The sequence below is a fragment of the Bombus pascuorum genome, chromosome 17 (genome assembly GCF_905332965.1).
Source record: "Bombus pascuorum chromosome 17, iyBomPasc1.1, whole genome shotgun sequence".
NCBI lineage: Eukaryota > Metazoa > Arthropoda > Insecta > Hymenoptera > Apidae > Bombus > Bombus pascuorum.
The window spans coordinates 1,800,571-1,815,504 of NC_083504.1; the positions used below are offsets into that span (position 1 = coordinate 1,800,571).

At 32.5% G+C, this 14,934-nt stretch overlaps 6 protein-coding genes and 1 non-coding gene across 13 annotated transcripts in view; 2 read left to right on the forward strand and 5 right to left on the reverse strand.

Moving 5' to 3' along the window:
• LOC132915480 (serine/arginine repetitive matrix protein 1-like) overlaps positions 1-4,281 on the reverse strand; it is a 109,737-nt gene extending 105,456 nt beyond the window's left edge. Inside the window, exons 1-5 of one of the 2 annotated variants that reach the window (XM_060975307.1) lie at positions 3,793-4,274; positions 3,597-3,689; positions 3,391-3,474; positions 3,228-3,308; positions 2,894-2,974 (exon numbers count right to left, since the gene is read on the reverse strand). In XM_060975307.1, coding sequence (XP_060831290.1) covers positions 2,894-2,974; positions 3,228-3,308; positions 3,391-3,474; positions 3,597-3,683 — 333 coding nt within the window. In that variant the 5' untranslated portion in view covers positions 3,684-3,689; positions 3,793-4,274. Of the gene's footprint in view, positions 1-2,893; positions 2,975-3,227; positions 3,309-3,390; positions 3,475-3,596; positions 3,690-3,792 lie in introns of both variants that reach the window. The other variant, XM_060975309.1, reaches the window with a different exon arrangement.
• On the forward strand, positions 321-2,423 carry LOC132915488 (protein AAR2 homolog). Of its 4 annotated transcripts, none has more exons than XM_060975334.1 (7): positions 424-439; positions 524-605; positions 710-921; positions 988-1,103; positions 1,179-1,332; positions 1,410-1,685; positions 1,747-2,423. In XM_060975334.1, exons 3-7 carry the CDS (start codon positions 734-736, stop codon positions 2,153-2,155), a joined length of 1,143 nt encoding a protein of 380 aa, XP_060831317.1. In that variant the 5' UTR covers positions 424-439; positions 524-605; positions 710-733; the 3' UTR covers positions 2,156-2,423. The 4 variants fall into 4 exon arrangements, with proteins under 4 accessions (XP_060831318.1, XP_060831321.1, XP_060831317.1 ...); XM_060975336.1 differs by having other exon boundaries at positions 425-439; positions 719-921; XM_060975335.1 differs by lacking the exon at positions 524-605 and having other exon boundaries at positions 321-439.
• Positions 4,282-4,631: 350 nt separating the features above from the next.
• On the reverse strand, positions 4,632-4,704 carry Trnav-aac (transfer RNA valine (anticodon AAC)). The gene has a single exon. It is a non-coding gene; the product is annotated as a tRNA-Val (tRNA).
• Positions 4,705-4,887: 183 nt separating this feature from the next.
• Positions 4,888-7,092, reverse strand: LOC132915492 (tropomyosin). 2 transcript variants are annotated; one of them, XM_060975344.1, is made up of 5 exons: positions 6,920-7,092; positions 6,304-6,624; positions 6,004-6,216; positions 5,548-5,859; positions 4,888-5,188 (listed from the first exon to the last, which is right to left on the reverse strand). In XM_060975344.1, the coding sequence occupies exons 2-5, from the start codon at positions 6,616-6,618 to the stop codon at positions 4,964-4,966; spliced, it is 1,065 nt and encodes a 354-aa protein (XP_060831327.1). In that variant the 5' UTR covers positions 6,619-6,624; positions 6,920-7,092; the 3' UTR covers positions 4,888-4,963. The 2 variants fall into 2 exon arrangements, with proteins under 2 accessions (XP_060831327.1, XP_060831328.1); XM_060975345.1 differs by lacking the exon at positions 6,920-7,092 and having other exon boundaries at positions 6,304-6,907.
• A 314-nt stretch (positions 7,093-7,406) lies between these two features.
• LOC132915516 (mitochondrial import inner membrane translocase subunit Tim17-B) lies at positions 7,407-8,748 on the forward strand. 2 transcript variants are annotated; one of them, XM_060975393.1, is made up of 2 exons: positions 7,407-7,531; positions 8,079-8,748. In XM_060975393.1, the coding sequence occupies exon 2, from the start codon at positions 8,094-8,096 to the stop codon at positions 8,571-8,573; it is 480 nt and encodes a 159-aa protein (XP_060831376.1). In that variant the 5' UTR covers positions 7,407-7,531; positions 8,079-8,093; the 3' UTR covers positions 8,574-8,748. The 2 variants fall into 2 exon arrangements, with proteins under 2 accessions (XP_060831376.1, XP_060831377.1); XM_060975394.1 differs by lacking the exon at positions 7,407-7,531 and adding an exon at positions 7,728-7,829.
• A 148-nt stretch (positions 8,749-8,896) lies between these two features.
• On the reverse strand, positions 8,897-9,438 carry LOC132915522 (uncharacterized). The gene is made up of 2 exons (XM_060975401.1): positions 9,219-9,438; positions 8,897-9,146 (listed from the first exon to the last, which is right to left on the reverse strand). The coding sequence occupies exons 1-2, from the start codon at positions 9,354-9,356 to the stop codon at positions 8,937-8,939; spliced, it is 348 nt and encodes a 115-aa protein (XP_060831384.1). The 5' UTR covers positions 9,357-9,438; the 3' UTR covers positions 8,897-8,936.
• A 416-nt stretch (positions 9,439-9,854) lies between these two features.
• The window catches only part of LOC132915477 (homeobox protein Hox-B1a-like), a 93,776-nt gene continuing 88,696 nt past the window's right edge, over positions 9,855-14,934 (reverse strand). Inside the window, exon 3 of the mRNA XM_060975302.1 lies at positions 9,855-11,493. Within this exon, the coding sequence (XP_060831285.1) occupies positions 11,003-11,493 (491 nt within the window). The 3' untranslated portion in view covers positions 9,855-11,002. The remainder of the gene's footprint in view (positions 11,494-14,934) is intronic.

Here is a 14,934-nt window from a genome sequence, read left to right on the forward strand (position 1 = left end):
TTTACGATGTCGTTCTTTTCTCTCCTTCCATATTCTACTAATTAGTACACTACATAGAATTTATTACTTCATATGTTAACTGTCGAATTGAGTCGGTGTGATTTGTTATTGAAATTGACAAATATTCTCAATGGTTCTGTATAACTAGTTTAACTTCGCTTAGTAAGGAAAGATTTATGTCAAAAATTCTGCTTCGATATAGAATTGATAAAGAAATAGAATTAAACTAATCTAAAGTTTATAGTTTTTATATAAAACAGGTCTAGAACTCGGTACAAGCGAAATGAAGGTGTGTATATATGTATTTCTTAGAAATGGTGGGGGCAACGATGGTCCTTAGCAAGGGAATAATCTATGTTGTACATTGTTCATGCGTGATGGAAAATGGAATGACAGACTGACCGCTTGTATATACTAAACGCTTACAAGAATATTTTAGGTAAACTGCAAAATTTTGTATTAATTTGGAAGTAACAGTTTTGTAAACTATTAATTTAAAGATGGAAATAAAATATATTTCTAGCATCTTTTATTCAACAACGTTCATATATATTGTATCATGTTATTCCAGTAAATAAATATAAACTTATTTTCCAATTATTTAGGTAAATGCTTGATACTAACGTAGTAATACACAAATGTAAAGAATTTATATAAATATATGAATTTCTATACGATTCATATGTGAAGAAAACCATTAATTACTCAGATTTTACAGTTTTATTAATTAATCATGGGAAGCAAAGGAATAGAAATGGATCAAATTCTAGCCCAGAGACTTCTCGTTGAAGGTGCTACATTAGTTATGTTGGATGTACCTGTTGGCACAGAATTTGGTATTGATTTAAAATCCTGGAATACAGTAGATTGTTTTAAAGGGATTAAAATGATCCCACCAGGATTTCATTATGTCCATTATAGGTAAATTTGTCGTAGTTATGTTCTTCTTATTTATAACGTAATATTTACATATCTATATTCTTTAAGCGCTGTAGATGAATTTGGAGAAGCAACACCTAAAGTTGGCTTTTTTCATATATTTAAAAAATCTGAATTTCTAGTGAAACGTTGGGACGCAAAAGAAGAAGATTTAAGTTCAGAAAGTATGATAGCACTTAAAGTTCTAGAATAATGTTAAAAGACTTCGTTATTAATGAAATCTAATTTTTCATACAAAGCTATAGAAGAAGAAACGGTTGAAAGGTACAAGAGCAATTTGAAAGATTTAGATAGATTTCTAGGATGTTACCCTTATGATATATGGAAACAATGGAAGGAATTAACAAATCATATTACCCCTCCTCTTGTTGAACGTTGTTCACCTATATGTGGGTATGTTAATAAGTTTTATAAATTATTAATTGTCTTTGTTATATTTATTCTTTCATTAACAAATTTCTTTATTTCAGCTTTGTAAGGTCAGCATTAGAATTAGAATATTGCACTGATGCTGCAAGACCAAGAGGTGGAGAATCAAGTTCGAAAAGAAGAAGGAGGAGTGGAATTACCATAGAAGAGAAGGAAGATGAGCTTCTTCCTGATATGAAACCTAAGCCTGGAACAGAACTTCGACTTTCAAAAATACCTTGTAAGCAATATCCAGATGGAGCATCACCAACAGAGATTACAAAGTATTCTTTGGATACGAGTTATGCATTGGATACTGTTCTTAAGAAATTGACACTGTAAGTGATTAGTTAAATATTTGTTTCAGAATTTTATAACCTACTATTAATATCTTTACAGTCCCATAGAGATAATTGGTGAAATGGAGTTGGCATTTGTCTGTTTTCTTGTTGGACAAAGTTTTGATGCCTTCGAACATTGGAAGAAACTTGTATCTCTTATTTGTGGAGCTGATTGTGCGATATCACAACGTCGCGCAATTTACATTGAATTTATGAAAGCATTAGAAGTTCAATTGATGCACGTACCCGAAGACATACTTTGCGACATTGTAGCCAATAATAATTTTGTTTATCATAATTTACGCAAATTGTTCGCAAATATTGAAATGAATTCTGAATTAGATGGACGTTTAAAATCTTATACAACGAGATTTAGCGGACGATTGTCTATAAAATTCTTGTGGGATTTTTCTAATTTGCAGGAAGAAACTGAAGATGAAGCGCCGGTCGTTGTTTCGATAGAGTAGGCTTGTATATTTGTAATTCGTGGAAACATACAGTTGTAAAATATATAATATAAAACGTATATTCTTACTTCTTGTACATATAGGTAATGTTTATATATATAAATAAGGATTGATAAATACAAATTTTCCTACATTTTAAAATAACAACCAATTTTATTGCGAAGTTATGTACATCTTACAGAGTATTATGTTAAAATATATCAATTCGCCTCAGGTATATTAAGGAAATAATGAATACTTCTTCAAGTATTTAATGCACATTCAGCCTGGCTAAAAAGTAAATTGAACACATTACATTGCGCTTGATACCATTATGTTATATTATATAATACTATATATAAAAACTTTCAGTAGGAAATATATTGTCAGTTACGATATAACCGATTGATATTTAATTAATATGTACCGGATATGATGTTTAGGTGATGTATGTGCACTGGTCAGTTATTTGGTTCCGGTTCTGGATCAGCTTCACGACGAAGGCGCTGAGGAGAGTTAAAATTAAATTTAATCAAACAATCCTAGTATCGACAATTATCATATAAACGGTTGGTATCTAATTAATATTTACCGGATGTGGTGGACGTGGAGGTGGAATGTACACAGGTCGGTTGCCTGGTTCCGGTTCTGGATCAGCTTCACGACGAAGGCGCTGAGGAGAGTTAAAATTAAATTTAATCAAACAATCCTAGTATCGACAATTATCATATAAACGGTTGGTATCTAATTAATATTTACCGGATGTGGTGGACGTGGTGGTGGAATGTACACTGGTCGGTTGCCTGGTTCCGGTTCTGGATCAGCTTCACGACGAAGGCGCTGAGGAGAGTTAAAATTAAATTTAATCGAACAACCCTAGTATCGACGATTATCATATAAACGGTTGATATCTAATTAATATTTACCGGATGTGGTGGACGTGGTGGTGGAATGTACACTGGTCGGTTGCCTGGTTCCGGTTCTGGATCAGCTTCACGACGAAGGCGCTGAGGAGAGTTAAAATTAAATTTAATCGAACAACCCTAGTATCGACGATTATCATATAAACGGTTGATATCTAATTAATATTTACCGGATGTGGTGGACGTGGTGGTGGAATGTACACTGGTCGGTTGCCTGGTTCCGGTTCTGGATCAGCTTCACGAGGAAGGCGCTAGATAAAAATTACCAAAAAATTTGGTATAGAATATTGTCATTGTGCATTAATATTTAAATACTGATATTTAAATACTTACAGGATTAATTGGTGGGAGACTTATAGGTCGGGGTGGTCGATTATTTGGTTCTGGTTCCGGTCCGGCTTCCCGACGACGACGGAGCTGGGATAAGAAAAATGATTTAATATTGGTTCTCATACTTGACTCGATTATTTTCTTATCATGTAATTTTTAGAATGAGTACATCTGCTCTAATTAACTATGGACATATGCTCTAATGTTACCTCAGTTTTACGTGCATTTGGGATTGTGGTGGTAGATACAGCTACCACAAAGGTAATAGCCAGAATGACGAAGATAAAGTTCTTCATGATTTTCTGTATGAAAATAATGTTATTTAGTTGCGTTTACATCTTTGAATATTTTTATAAATATTTTTTAATAAGATAATTACTGGTATATATATGGTGTGTATCTTACCTGATTAACCAGTGGTCCGACTTCTGTATGAGGAATCACTGATATCGAATGTATCGAGTTGCATCGTATTTATACGAACTGTTAGACGTATCAGTCTTTGTCTGCGTGAAAGTTCAAGGCTTCATTGTACTTTGGGAATCACCGACTGCGCACAACACACGCATGATAACAAGAATTTCTTTTTATTCTAGTTTTCCTTCAGTCATGTTGTTGTTTCAGTAAAGTTATGAATTTTTCTTCCATTCTTTCTTACTCTTTCGTAACCTATTTACTGTTACTATACAAGTCAAGTTTATAGTCCAATCATATTTTTTCATTAGATTAAAACTGTAGCACATATTTATATTTACTACATTTTAGGTACTTATATTGGCTGTTACAAAATACTATCACAGACTATTTAGTATTTTTTGAAAAGAAAGCCTTTACTATATAAAATTCTTTAAATTATTGTATCATATTATAAGTCGAAGTGCACTGTTTAGTTAAGGACCAAATGTGTTCTTATTCATTTGTTAAAGTACACATGTATACATACAGACCAGTGCAAGAGGGAATTACCACTAATGATAGTAAGAATATAAACATAAGTTTCTCTTCCTTGTGTTCTTGGAAAATCCATTTTACTTTTACAAATGATTTATTTTTTCTAATCTGTTATAATTTTTATGTTATTCGTTCTGTGATTTTCCAGTATTTTAAGTTTTAAATTTCCTCAGGGCCTAAACATTTTTATAAATTACAACCAAAATAATATTCTGATAAGTCAAATTTATGTGACAAGAACTTCTACTGATCTTCTGAATTATTTAATTCCCTTTTGCTTTCCTGCAAAAAAATGTTTCCGCCCGGGATCGAACCGGGGACCTTCCGCGTGTTAGGCGGATGTGATAACCACTACACCACGGAAACAGATGGAAGGTATTTTTTATAATTTTAATTTATTGATAATTTTTACAATATATTTTTAATCAGTCTTTATATATGTATTAAAAATTCTCTACTAAAGCACATATCAAATATATTTATATCTATAATTTCATTCATTCTCAGCAAAGGAGTAGGTTAAGAGGTATAGAAATATGTAGCCGTAAATTATTTCCCAACAAAGTTTCTATTTTATACAAATTATAATAATTACAAAACAATTCAGCGAGTTTAAGATACTTTCTTATTTAGGAGACTGTACGTTAGCCTCAAGGGCTCGTTTCTCTTCTGATAATAATGAAACCTTCTCTTCATACTTTTCTCGTAAATCTCGGAAAAGACAAAGCTGCGTCTCGTATTCTTTTTTCAAATCTGCATTTAATTTGACCGCGGCATCCATTTTATTAATCATCGTATTATATCGTTCACGTTCCTCAGAAATTCGGACTTCCATGTCATCAACTTCTGCCTATAACAGTGGCAATAAATATTCACTTCACTTTCTTTGTCGTTTCTAAAAATATAATTCTTTGTATAATTTAACCAAATTGTCTTAAATGTGATAATCATTCGATTGACAGACCTTATGATCATGCTAATCATATTTTACTGATGTCATAAAAGATATAACCTAGCAAACACGAAGTTGGCACCCCGCTGGGGGTAGCCACCCACATGCTATATTTATTTTTATTTTATTTTTTATTACCAATGAGATATAACACTTTACCAAATGTCCTTCAGTACAAATTGTAAAAACCAAAATAAACTAAAAAAAAAAAATATATTTTACTGATTATATACTATTTATTACATTTCACCGATTACCTGCAAATGCTTTACTTCCATATTACGAATTTGCAACAGACTTCTTGTGAGGGACTCTACTTCCTTTAGTGAAGCCACCTGATTATTCAATGCGCTAATTTGCTTCTCCTGATTAGACACAGTACGAATTCGATCTTCTAATTGCAGCGAAGTTTGGATAAGTTTACCCTTTAACTGGTCCACCATTCGACGAAGCATGACCTCGTTACCTTCACCCTTCAACAGGGCATCGTACGTCGACTGCAACTCTGTCAGTTTTTTTTCTGCGCTTTCCAACTTCTTTTGATAAGAGTCTCGTTCGTTGGCTGCTTTCTGTAAATAGAAAAGAATTTATCATAGCTCTATTATCGTTCATAGAAATTAAGATTTCATAAAACTTATTATCTATTATTATTAATCTTTTAATCTTTTTTGTTTTGATATTAATCTTTTCTGTTTTTGTATATAAAATTTTACCTGCACTTCTTCTTTTAATTTCGATATTAAAAGTTCGTGTTCAGTTACATTGTTATCGTTTCCTGTTACTGATTTATCGTTTTCCGGTTTAATCGAATCGATCATGTCAGAAAGTGCAATCTGCTCTTCCGGTTTCCCCACATCATCATTTCCGTCTTGTTTTGTCACGAAAAAAGTATCTCCGGCGCCTATGGTCGTTTCGAGAATATTTGGCTATAAAAAGAATTCACAATTTTACGATACCAACACTTGATTATTCTAAGTTCTATTATTATCCGTATGTAGAAATATTTAACTTACAGATAACACATTTTGTTTCGCTTCAGATGTTGTGCTATTATCCTCCACTTCTTTTTCTGGAGGCTTATTTACAGTTTCACACACAATTTTCATATCTTCAACGATAGTCGAGTTTACTTCCTTTGCGGACATCTCTATTGTTTGATCTTCTATGCAATGCGAAATCTTACAGTCAATATCTTGCATGGGTGCATTTTGATTTTCTACCATGGCGATTGATGTATCTTTTGCATTGTCTTGTTGACCTGACTTTGCCATTTCAGATAGACAAGAGTCTGGATCAGTGGTTGATTTAAGAGTCTCGTTGTCTGACATTTTTATCTGCAAGAAACGTCACTTTTATATGTTGCACACGAAGCATACTAAACAGAGGAAAAGCGAATTTGTTTCTGATGTATTTTCACTGTGTTCATTATTATCCAACTGGTCAAATAATTTTTATCGTTAGGCACGAAATAATTTCTTATTCTTATAGTTTTATAGTCTATCGACTGTTTGGGTGACGATCGAAATTCTAAAATGTTACGTATAATTTATTTTACTTAAATTTAGTTCTAGTATATGAGTCGTAGCTTTGGATCGTCAGTTATGTTATAAGATCGATTTTATTAATTACCGGGAACTTAAAATACAATGGAATACGTGTTAAAAAATGATGTTTCCCTTTAAATACGAAACTTCTTGTCACACAAAAGCGACTGGATATCCAGGACTAATGAAAAGTATGATGTATTTTTGGACATTGTCTGCTAGTTCTATTTTAAACTATCGTAAACGTGTGCCAGTCTAGTATTTAACAAACTGCTAGTCGTATTGTATTTAAAGCAGGTACATGACATAAAACTTGTCATTGATTATTCGTTCGAATTATAAGTATGTTCTGGATTATTTATGGGAATAAAATATATCTATACGAGGAGATACAGTAGTTTCATTACGAAATATCATGCACTGTGAGGCAGAATTAATGCATTACTTGTACAAATGAATTCAAATGTAATTATGAAAAGTGTAAACGAAAAATAATTTAACGAAATGATAAAATATATCTCAATTGTTTTCGAAAAGTCATTTATTACATTAAATTGATAGACATCTCGTTATTCTTACATAATCAAAAAAGGCTTTTATTTGTATGAAGGTTCATTAACATAGTCACATTCACCACAGTGTCGCGCTCGAGGCATCTTTTTCCTCGGCGTTCTAATTATTGGAAACAAATTTTATGGTAAATACGTAAAAAAATTTTATTTTTATAATAAGACTAAGATCTTTTATAAATGCACTGCAATCTTTCGTATTGTTATGTACATGTTAATCGAGTTTGCACGAGATCTAGTCCTATAACCTCACTTATATCGTATATTACTCTTTCCACGTTTCTTCATCTTTCCTATTTAAATGCACATAGATATATTGCTTTTACGTAACATGTTTGTATAGGAAGATTGAATGTAAAAAGAATGCTCCAGAAACATTAATGTCAATATAAAATTCAAAAGAGCTAGCAGTAAAGGTTACTTTTAGTTAATCTTTTTCATACATTTTACATGAAATCAAAAACATATTAAACATTAATACATGATTGTTACGATGCATTAAGTACTTGCCTTTTTTTTCTTTTTTCCTTGATAACAACGATCATACATACATGTATCATTTATTTAATAATGCATAAAATGTGTTAAAACCATAATAATATGATAGTTATTACCATTATTTGCAACTGTTAGTACAAAAAAAAATATGTGTATTAAATAAACTTTATTTTACAGAATATCAACTAAGGAATGGAAGAATACGCAAGAGAACCATGCCCATGGCGTATAATAGATGACTGTGGTGGTGCATTTACCATGGGTGCTATTGGTGGTGCAGTATTTCAAAGTATTAAAGGATTTCGTAATGCACCCAGTGGAATAAACAAAAGAGTCCTAGGAAGCCTTATAGCTATTAAGCAGAAGTCTCCTATTATTGCTGGAAATTTTGCATTATGGGGTGGTATGTTTTCTACAATCGATTGTACTTTGGTTCATCTTAGGAAGAAAGAAGACCCATGGAACTCTATTATCAGTGGAGCAGCTACTGGTGGAATATTAGCAGCAAGAAATGGTTTGCCAGCCATGGCTGGTAGTGCAATTATTGGAGGAGTGTTATTGGCTTTAATAGAAGGTGTAGGAATATTTATTACCCGTTTATCTGCAGAACAATTCAAACCTCCATCGTTCACTGAAGATCCAAGCCATCTGAGACAAGGTCATCCATCGTAAAACGTATAAATATATAGATATATTTTAAATTACACTCAATTAATTAAGTACAAATGTTTCATATTCTTTGAAACAATAGTAGTTGACAGCTATCGTATTGCCAGTACATCAAATTTGTATAGACAATTCAGTCCCTCGATTTAAGAAATATAATAATAGTTTGGTTTCTATTTAATTCTGATTTTGTACTTTTATTGAGTTATTAATAAGATAAAGCACTTAACATAAATATAATAGAAATTTATTAATGAGAAACATATTTATAAAATAAATTCACGTACCATTTAGTTTCATTATTTGTAAAGGAAATAAATTATCAGATCTAATTAAATTATCATTGTAGTTTAATGTAATACAACTTTCTTAACTTAAAATCTCATTCTCATCATCTTCATCTTCCATTTCTTCCTCGTAATATGTGGAAGTTGAAGGCACAGCTAAGTCTAACGATTTGTTTGTAAAGTCTTGTTGATTATCATTTGTTGACTGATACTTGATACTTTGTGGATGAGACTCAGTTTTTGTATCTTTTAATGATTTGTTCACTAATCCCAATAAATGAAGTTGTTCCACCTAAACATTTTGTCATATGAAATGTTTTTCAATATTAAAATATAAAAAAGGCATTGTAAATATTATATTTACCTGCAGACTACTTATTTGGTTATCAATTTTTGCTAATATATTTTGAAGAAGTTCTTTTTCTTGTATTAATTCTCTTTGAAAGGCGAGTAAATCGCTGGTACTTATTGTTATATTGCTAAAATCATCGATAGTCGCCATTTTTGTTAGTGTTATCTCATTATTTTTATTTTTAACGAAATCAATAATAAAATGCAAACTTTATAATAGCAAGATATGCTAAAGTATCAAGTAATTTTTAAAATTCACTCTATGTAATTAATAACTTGTAACTTAATGTTTGAAGGTTATGGTTTTCATAATAGATTTCAATGTTACCAACTTGACGTGTCAGTAAATGCTGCTTATTGTGGACTGCCTGTATGTATTTTGAATTCAGTATATACGTTCATAAAATTGGTCAGATAATGTTTTAAATTTGTTAGAAAACGTTGAAAAAAGTTAACCGTGCATGGTGGAATTGTTAAGAAAAGATAGTGTGTGCTAAAAACTTTAATTTGATTCCTGACAGAGAATAAGTCGTAAAATACGAAGTTATAATTAGGTAAATCATTTTATTTCGGAGTTTCAGTGGATTTTATAAGTTTTCTTTCGTAGTGTATTAATATTTTATTCTCTCTACAGAATTCTAAGTAATACTACAGAATAATCACAATTTATTATATCCAAATTCATTTAGGTACAGAATTTCTTATTAGATCACAATATAATCTATATAACTATACGATTACATTAATTTGTTAACTTTTAAGTGATCAAATTAAGTTAAATAGAATCAATGCAAATCTTGCAATCATTTTAAAATAAGTTCATCATACAGTGTAATTTCTTATTTATACATTTCAATTATTAGCTATAGCGTCTGTGCAATGATCTTCTTCTTGTATTTTTTTAATACTCTGGTAATATCTTACTGTATAATGATGTACATTGTTGCTCACTCAAGATTTGCATTAGATTATATGTACATATACATACAGAAGAATTGGGAGCACAACTACTGTTATCATGCTATCATTATAGAATGTTTATAATTTACCAGTACACTATTACATTTATGAAGATCATTTTTATTATCTTTATTAATATCTAATAATTTCTTCGAGAATGTAAAATTTATGCAAGAATTTTACAATAATTCGTAAGTATTAACTAGTTAACAATATTCATTGGTATGTAAATTTATCAATGTTGGAATGTCTCGCAATAAACAAAATGGGAAAAGGCGAGTAAAAAAGTAATTAAAACAATATTACCATATAGTAAGGATGATAACATCAAACAATAATTGTCCTCACCAAAAAGAAAGTTGGTCTCTAGATGTAATCAATTAGCATCTGAGAATATTTTCACAAATGTTTTTACATAATATGCTGTGATCAATCATTGGTATTTATAATTATATATAAATATCATTATACCATTTACACAAACTGAGGTATATGGTAACTTTTTAGGAATTCTGTTCGTATTGCCTTTACGGCATATATAACTCAAACGAAAATAAATAGTTCGCTTAATTGGTACATACATCGTTCAATTTCTATACTATATTCGATTAATTTTGATAATTTTCAAGATCGTCGAAAGAGTGTATCATATATCGTTACAATAATTCCGTTCTATTAAAATTGGAAATACTATTATAGATATTGTTGCTGCTGCAGCAAGGAAATTCATGTAAATTTAAATCACACGATTTAAAATAACGCTTTTTCTTCCAAATTTCACCAATCATCGTTAAGTCGTAGGCCATAGATACGTTCGTTGCTGCAGTAAGGAACGCGTCAATCTTTCGAAGACGAGGGTGGGGATTCCCGACTATTATCGTTCGTAAAACTAGATAATCCGAGACCACTAGTTTCGTGACTCGAGGAACTAGTTGGTGAATTACTCGAACTCCTGGCGCCACTGAGTGATGTTACAGTTGTATTATCAACCGGTATTAAACCTTCTTTCATTCTCTTCTTCTGCTTCATTCTTCTGTTTTGGAACCAAATTTTTACTTGCGTTTCGTTTAACTGCAACGCTGATGCGATTTCAATACGCCTTGCTCTGGTCAGGTACTTGTTGAAGTGAAATTCTTTTTCGAGTTCTGTTAGTTGTTTGTTCGTGAAGTTGGTTCGGCCGGTATTGTTGAAGCTACCTGCAATACCGGCCATAGGTCCACCGGTAAGACAGTTCACAGGACCGTTCGCCGTAGTTGCGTACGGGGATCCGTTTCCACCTCCAACTGTGCTACCGCCATATTCTCCCACATTCAGATTTGTCTTTGCTGCTGCAACAAATTTTGATCTTTCTTTTTATTTAGGAACTCATTGTATAAAATTTACAAGCGCGTTTATACATATTGAAATTCTTTGCTTTATATTTACTATTCATAAAAATGTTAGCACTAGCAGTACAGTGACAATGCAAAAGAACTATTTTGACGTAAAGCTTTAGAAAAGTAAAACATCTGTGTAATTTTATATATCAATTACAATTACGAGATTCTAGCCATTAAGATTCATTATCAATATTTGTGTGATTCAGAAGGGCACATGTTGTGACTCAAATTCCTTTCCATCTTAATTATAGATGTCAATGCCCTTCGTACGTGACCGATGCGTTAACGGAAGAGGTTAAAAGTAATATATACCGAATTAAGCTTAACTCTGGTCCATCGAGCGACAGCCGCTTGTTGCCCAACACAGCTGGTCAGTGTTCTAAGGAGCGAACCTGTCCACCCTTTATCGAAGACCGATAGGGTTAAGCCCTAAATCTGGATCAAATTGCATCAGCTGTTGTCGAATGTCAAGGGTAAGTTGTTACGTCATATTATTTAGCCCGTATTTACCGACCGAGTGGTGGTCACTCTAAAAGCATACTCAACTTAGATCATGTTAACCTTCTTTTCCTATATGTGTATATAATCACGAGATCGTTCAAATATTTTACTTCAAAAATAATAATCGTATCGAGCTGTCTGACAATATGTATATGACCACAGACAGAAATTAGTTTCGTAATTACGATCTCGAGTCAAGTTATGTTCACGAGTGTCTATAGTCAGCTGTCGTGTTGGACTGACAGGCAAACGAAACAAGCATAATATCGCCACACGAACCATGTTTCACATGATTTCGTATAACAGTTTCGATAATAATTTTTCCGAGTAGAATTTTTGATATCGATCGAATCGTAGCACACTGTCACTCAGAAACTCGATACGAAGTTCTGAATTGTTTACACGCGTGTTCATTAGCAGGGAATTTTTGGATATAAAGCAATGCAACCAAACTTATTCTAACTAGGGAGGAATGCTTTCTGTTGAAAAAAGGTGGCGTCACTTACGCATTATGGAAATTAGATTGTTATTTAGCCTACCGGTATGTGGTAGTCAATTTACTTAATGGTAGAGGGCGGACGAAACTGTCAAGCCACCGCCTTAGAGTCACATCTTCTTTTACACCCGTGTTTGCCTGTATTGCTCCATTCCCCTTATCGCCTTTTTATATTTTACCTAATATTAGAAGTATTTAATTGACGAGGTTAAAAGTAATATATACCCAAACGTATATTAAATTTAACTCAAACGAAAATCAACTTATTTTGTACGGATTTTATTTCACAGATTTTTCAAATAATCTGATAACATCAGTCACTTAAACATCGCGTCTGGAACTTAGCCGGCGGCCATTAAGCTCACGCATCTTCAAGCTGAATAATCGAGTTGGACAAGTTCTATTAGTCCACGAGCCGGCCTGGAACAATGGAATGTTTTCCGTTTTCGCCACTCATTCATCAATTTAGCACCTTAACGGAAGGACAGAGCGTGCACTGCCGCTGATTTTCTCCTAGCCAGGCTGGCAAACGTCTCTATATATCAGTGATCATTAGTGTTGCATCCAAGTCTTTCTTGGATCTTTTAGAATTATATTTTTATAGAACATGAAATCTTCCTGGCAATGGAATTATGCGCTTTTGACCTTGTCTGGGGTTTGTATATTACCATCTCATAAGAATGTGGATACAGAATGGCACAGATAGTGACATAAAAGTAACAGACTAGCTGACAACCGCTGTTTATCTTAAACATTGTAATTCACATATCTTTTGAATCAATAGAAAAGGATGATATGTTCATAGAAAATACGTATCTCTTCAATTATAGTATTTCTTATTTTTGTAGACAGTTCAGGTACTTGTTGATAGTTTTCTTTACTCATTGTACAACAGAGAAGAGGTTAATTCTTTATGAAATTATGAATTGAAATTATAAATTGAAACGACTTTTACATATAAAGCTTCGTTTTCATTGTACACACTGGTTTGGATTTTGAACCAATAAAATAAAATGTGCATGGTTATACAAAATACGAAGTATCTCTGCAATTGTAGTACAACAGAGAACACAGTAATTCTTCGCAAAAGTATGAAATAAAATTTTTACATACGAAGCTTCGTTTTCGAGGAAGATAACTTTGAAAATCCACCATGTGTATGTATACTAATTTTAACTCTTTGAACGAGGAATCACCGCTTTTCTAATCGTATCTAAGACTGTAGAAACACCCTGTATACAGTAGAAGTCTCCTCGCATCACTTTTAACAGAAAAGGTGGATCTTCCAGCAAGGAGTTACTTTGCTAACTAGATGCAAGAATTCTTGGTAATCCGTATTACTCTTTGACCATCGTTGAATCGATAAAACTCTTGCTTACAGTGTATTGTGTACCAGTCGGCTTTGCAATGGCAGTCGGTAGCCACGTCTGATTTCATTTCTCAAAAAGGCAAATCCCCGAGAAACGCTCGCTCAGGTGGAATGAAGGAATCACTTTCGATTAAGCGTTAGCGCGATACCCTGGCAATTGCTATTTACTCTGCGACGAACATTAATATTAGTATCGCTTAAAATTATTAGTCCTCAAGTAATATTTTGTTTACTTCGTTACCGTTTCTTCATCCGATAACGTTATTTTAACGGAGGAATGCTTTTGTTAATTTTCAGACGGACGATATAGTTATTATGGTTGGAAGGTCGGGAATGCAGATTTGCTCTTGGAAAGAAATTTGACTAAGCGACTAATGATCGTTCGAGTCAATTAGACTCTTAGGTAGTTTTTAAATAATGCTAAGATTAATTTAGAATTATATTATTAAAGCGATGGCGAATGAGAAGAGAACAAGGCACAAGGGGCAGCACAGGCTAAAGAATAGATAAATTGGCATGAGTTAAGGATTACAATTGAACATAGCCCAAGGGAACCATAAATTATTTTCAGGAATTTTTTTAACTTCTTAACTTTCTGTTAACTCTTTATAACACCAAGTCACATTCATAACATAGATCACGTGTCCAATTGAATAAAGCAAAATTCTATATCTGTTACGAATCTTGGCTTTAGTTTCCACTTTTCAGGTGAAGTATTATTATAGTATTATTATATTACATATGAAACCGGAATTTTTATATAGAAAATACACGTTTATAGTATGAAAATGATTAAAAATATTTTATTCGAAGTATTGCTCATCGCTAGCTATACATTTTTTCCACCTGTCTGGCAATTGGTGGATGCCACGCCAAAAAAACTGTCTCTCTTTTGAGGCAAACCAGTCATCGAGCCATTTTCGTACATTTTCGTAAGAAGTGAAGTGCTGGTCAAAAAGTGCGTGTCCCATCGATGCAGATAAATAGTAATCGGACGGAGCCAAGTCTGGTGAGTAAGCCGCGT

Coding starts and splice junctions, on each gene's coding strand:
- LOC132915488 (XM_060975335.1), top strand. CDS start 734: ATGGGAAGCAAAGGAATAGAAATGGATCAAATTCTAGCCCAGAGACTT. Junction 1,104..1,178: donor AGAAGATTTAAGTTCAGAAA/GTATGATAGCAC, acceptor TTTCATACAAAG/CTATAGAAGAAGAAACGGTT. Junction 1,333..1,409: donor CGTTGTTCACCTATATGTGG/GTATGTTAATAA, acceptor TCTTTATTTCAG/CTTTGTAAGGTCAGCATTAG.
- LOC132915492 (XM_060975344.1), bottom strand. CDS start 6,618: ATGTCAGACAACGAGACTCTTAAATCAACCACTGATCCAGACTCTTGT. Junction 6,217..6,303: donor CGAAACAAAATGTGTTATCT/GTAAGTTAAATA, acceptor TTCTTTTTATAG/CCAAATATTCTCGAAACGAC. Junction 5,860..6,003: donor AATTAAAAGAAGAAGTGCAG/GTAAAATTTTAT, acceptor TTCTATTTACAG/AAAGCAGCCAACGAACGAGA.
- LOC132915516 (XM_060975393.1), top strand. CDS start 8,094: ATGGAAGAATACGCAAGAGAACCATGCCCATGGCGTATAATAGATGAC.
- LOC132915522 (XM_060975401.1), bottom strand. CDS start 9,356: ATGGCGACTATCGATGATTTTAGCAATATAACAATAAGTACCAGCGAT. Junction 9,147..9,218: donor ACCAAATAAGTAGTCTGCAG/GTAAATATAATA, acceptor CAAAATGTTTAG/GTGGAACAACTTCATTTATT.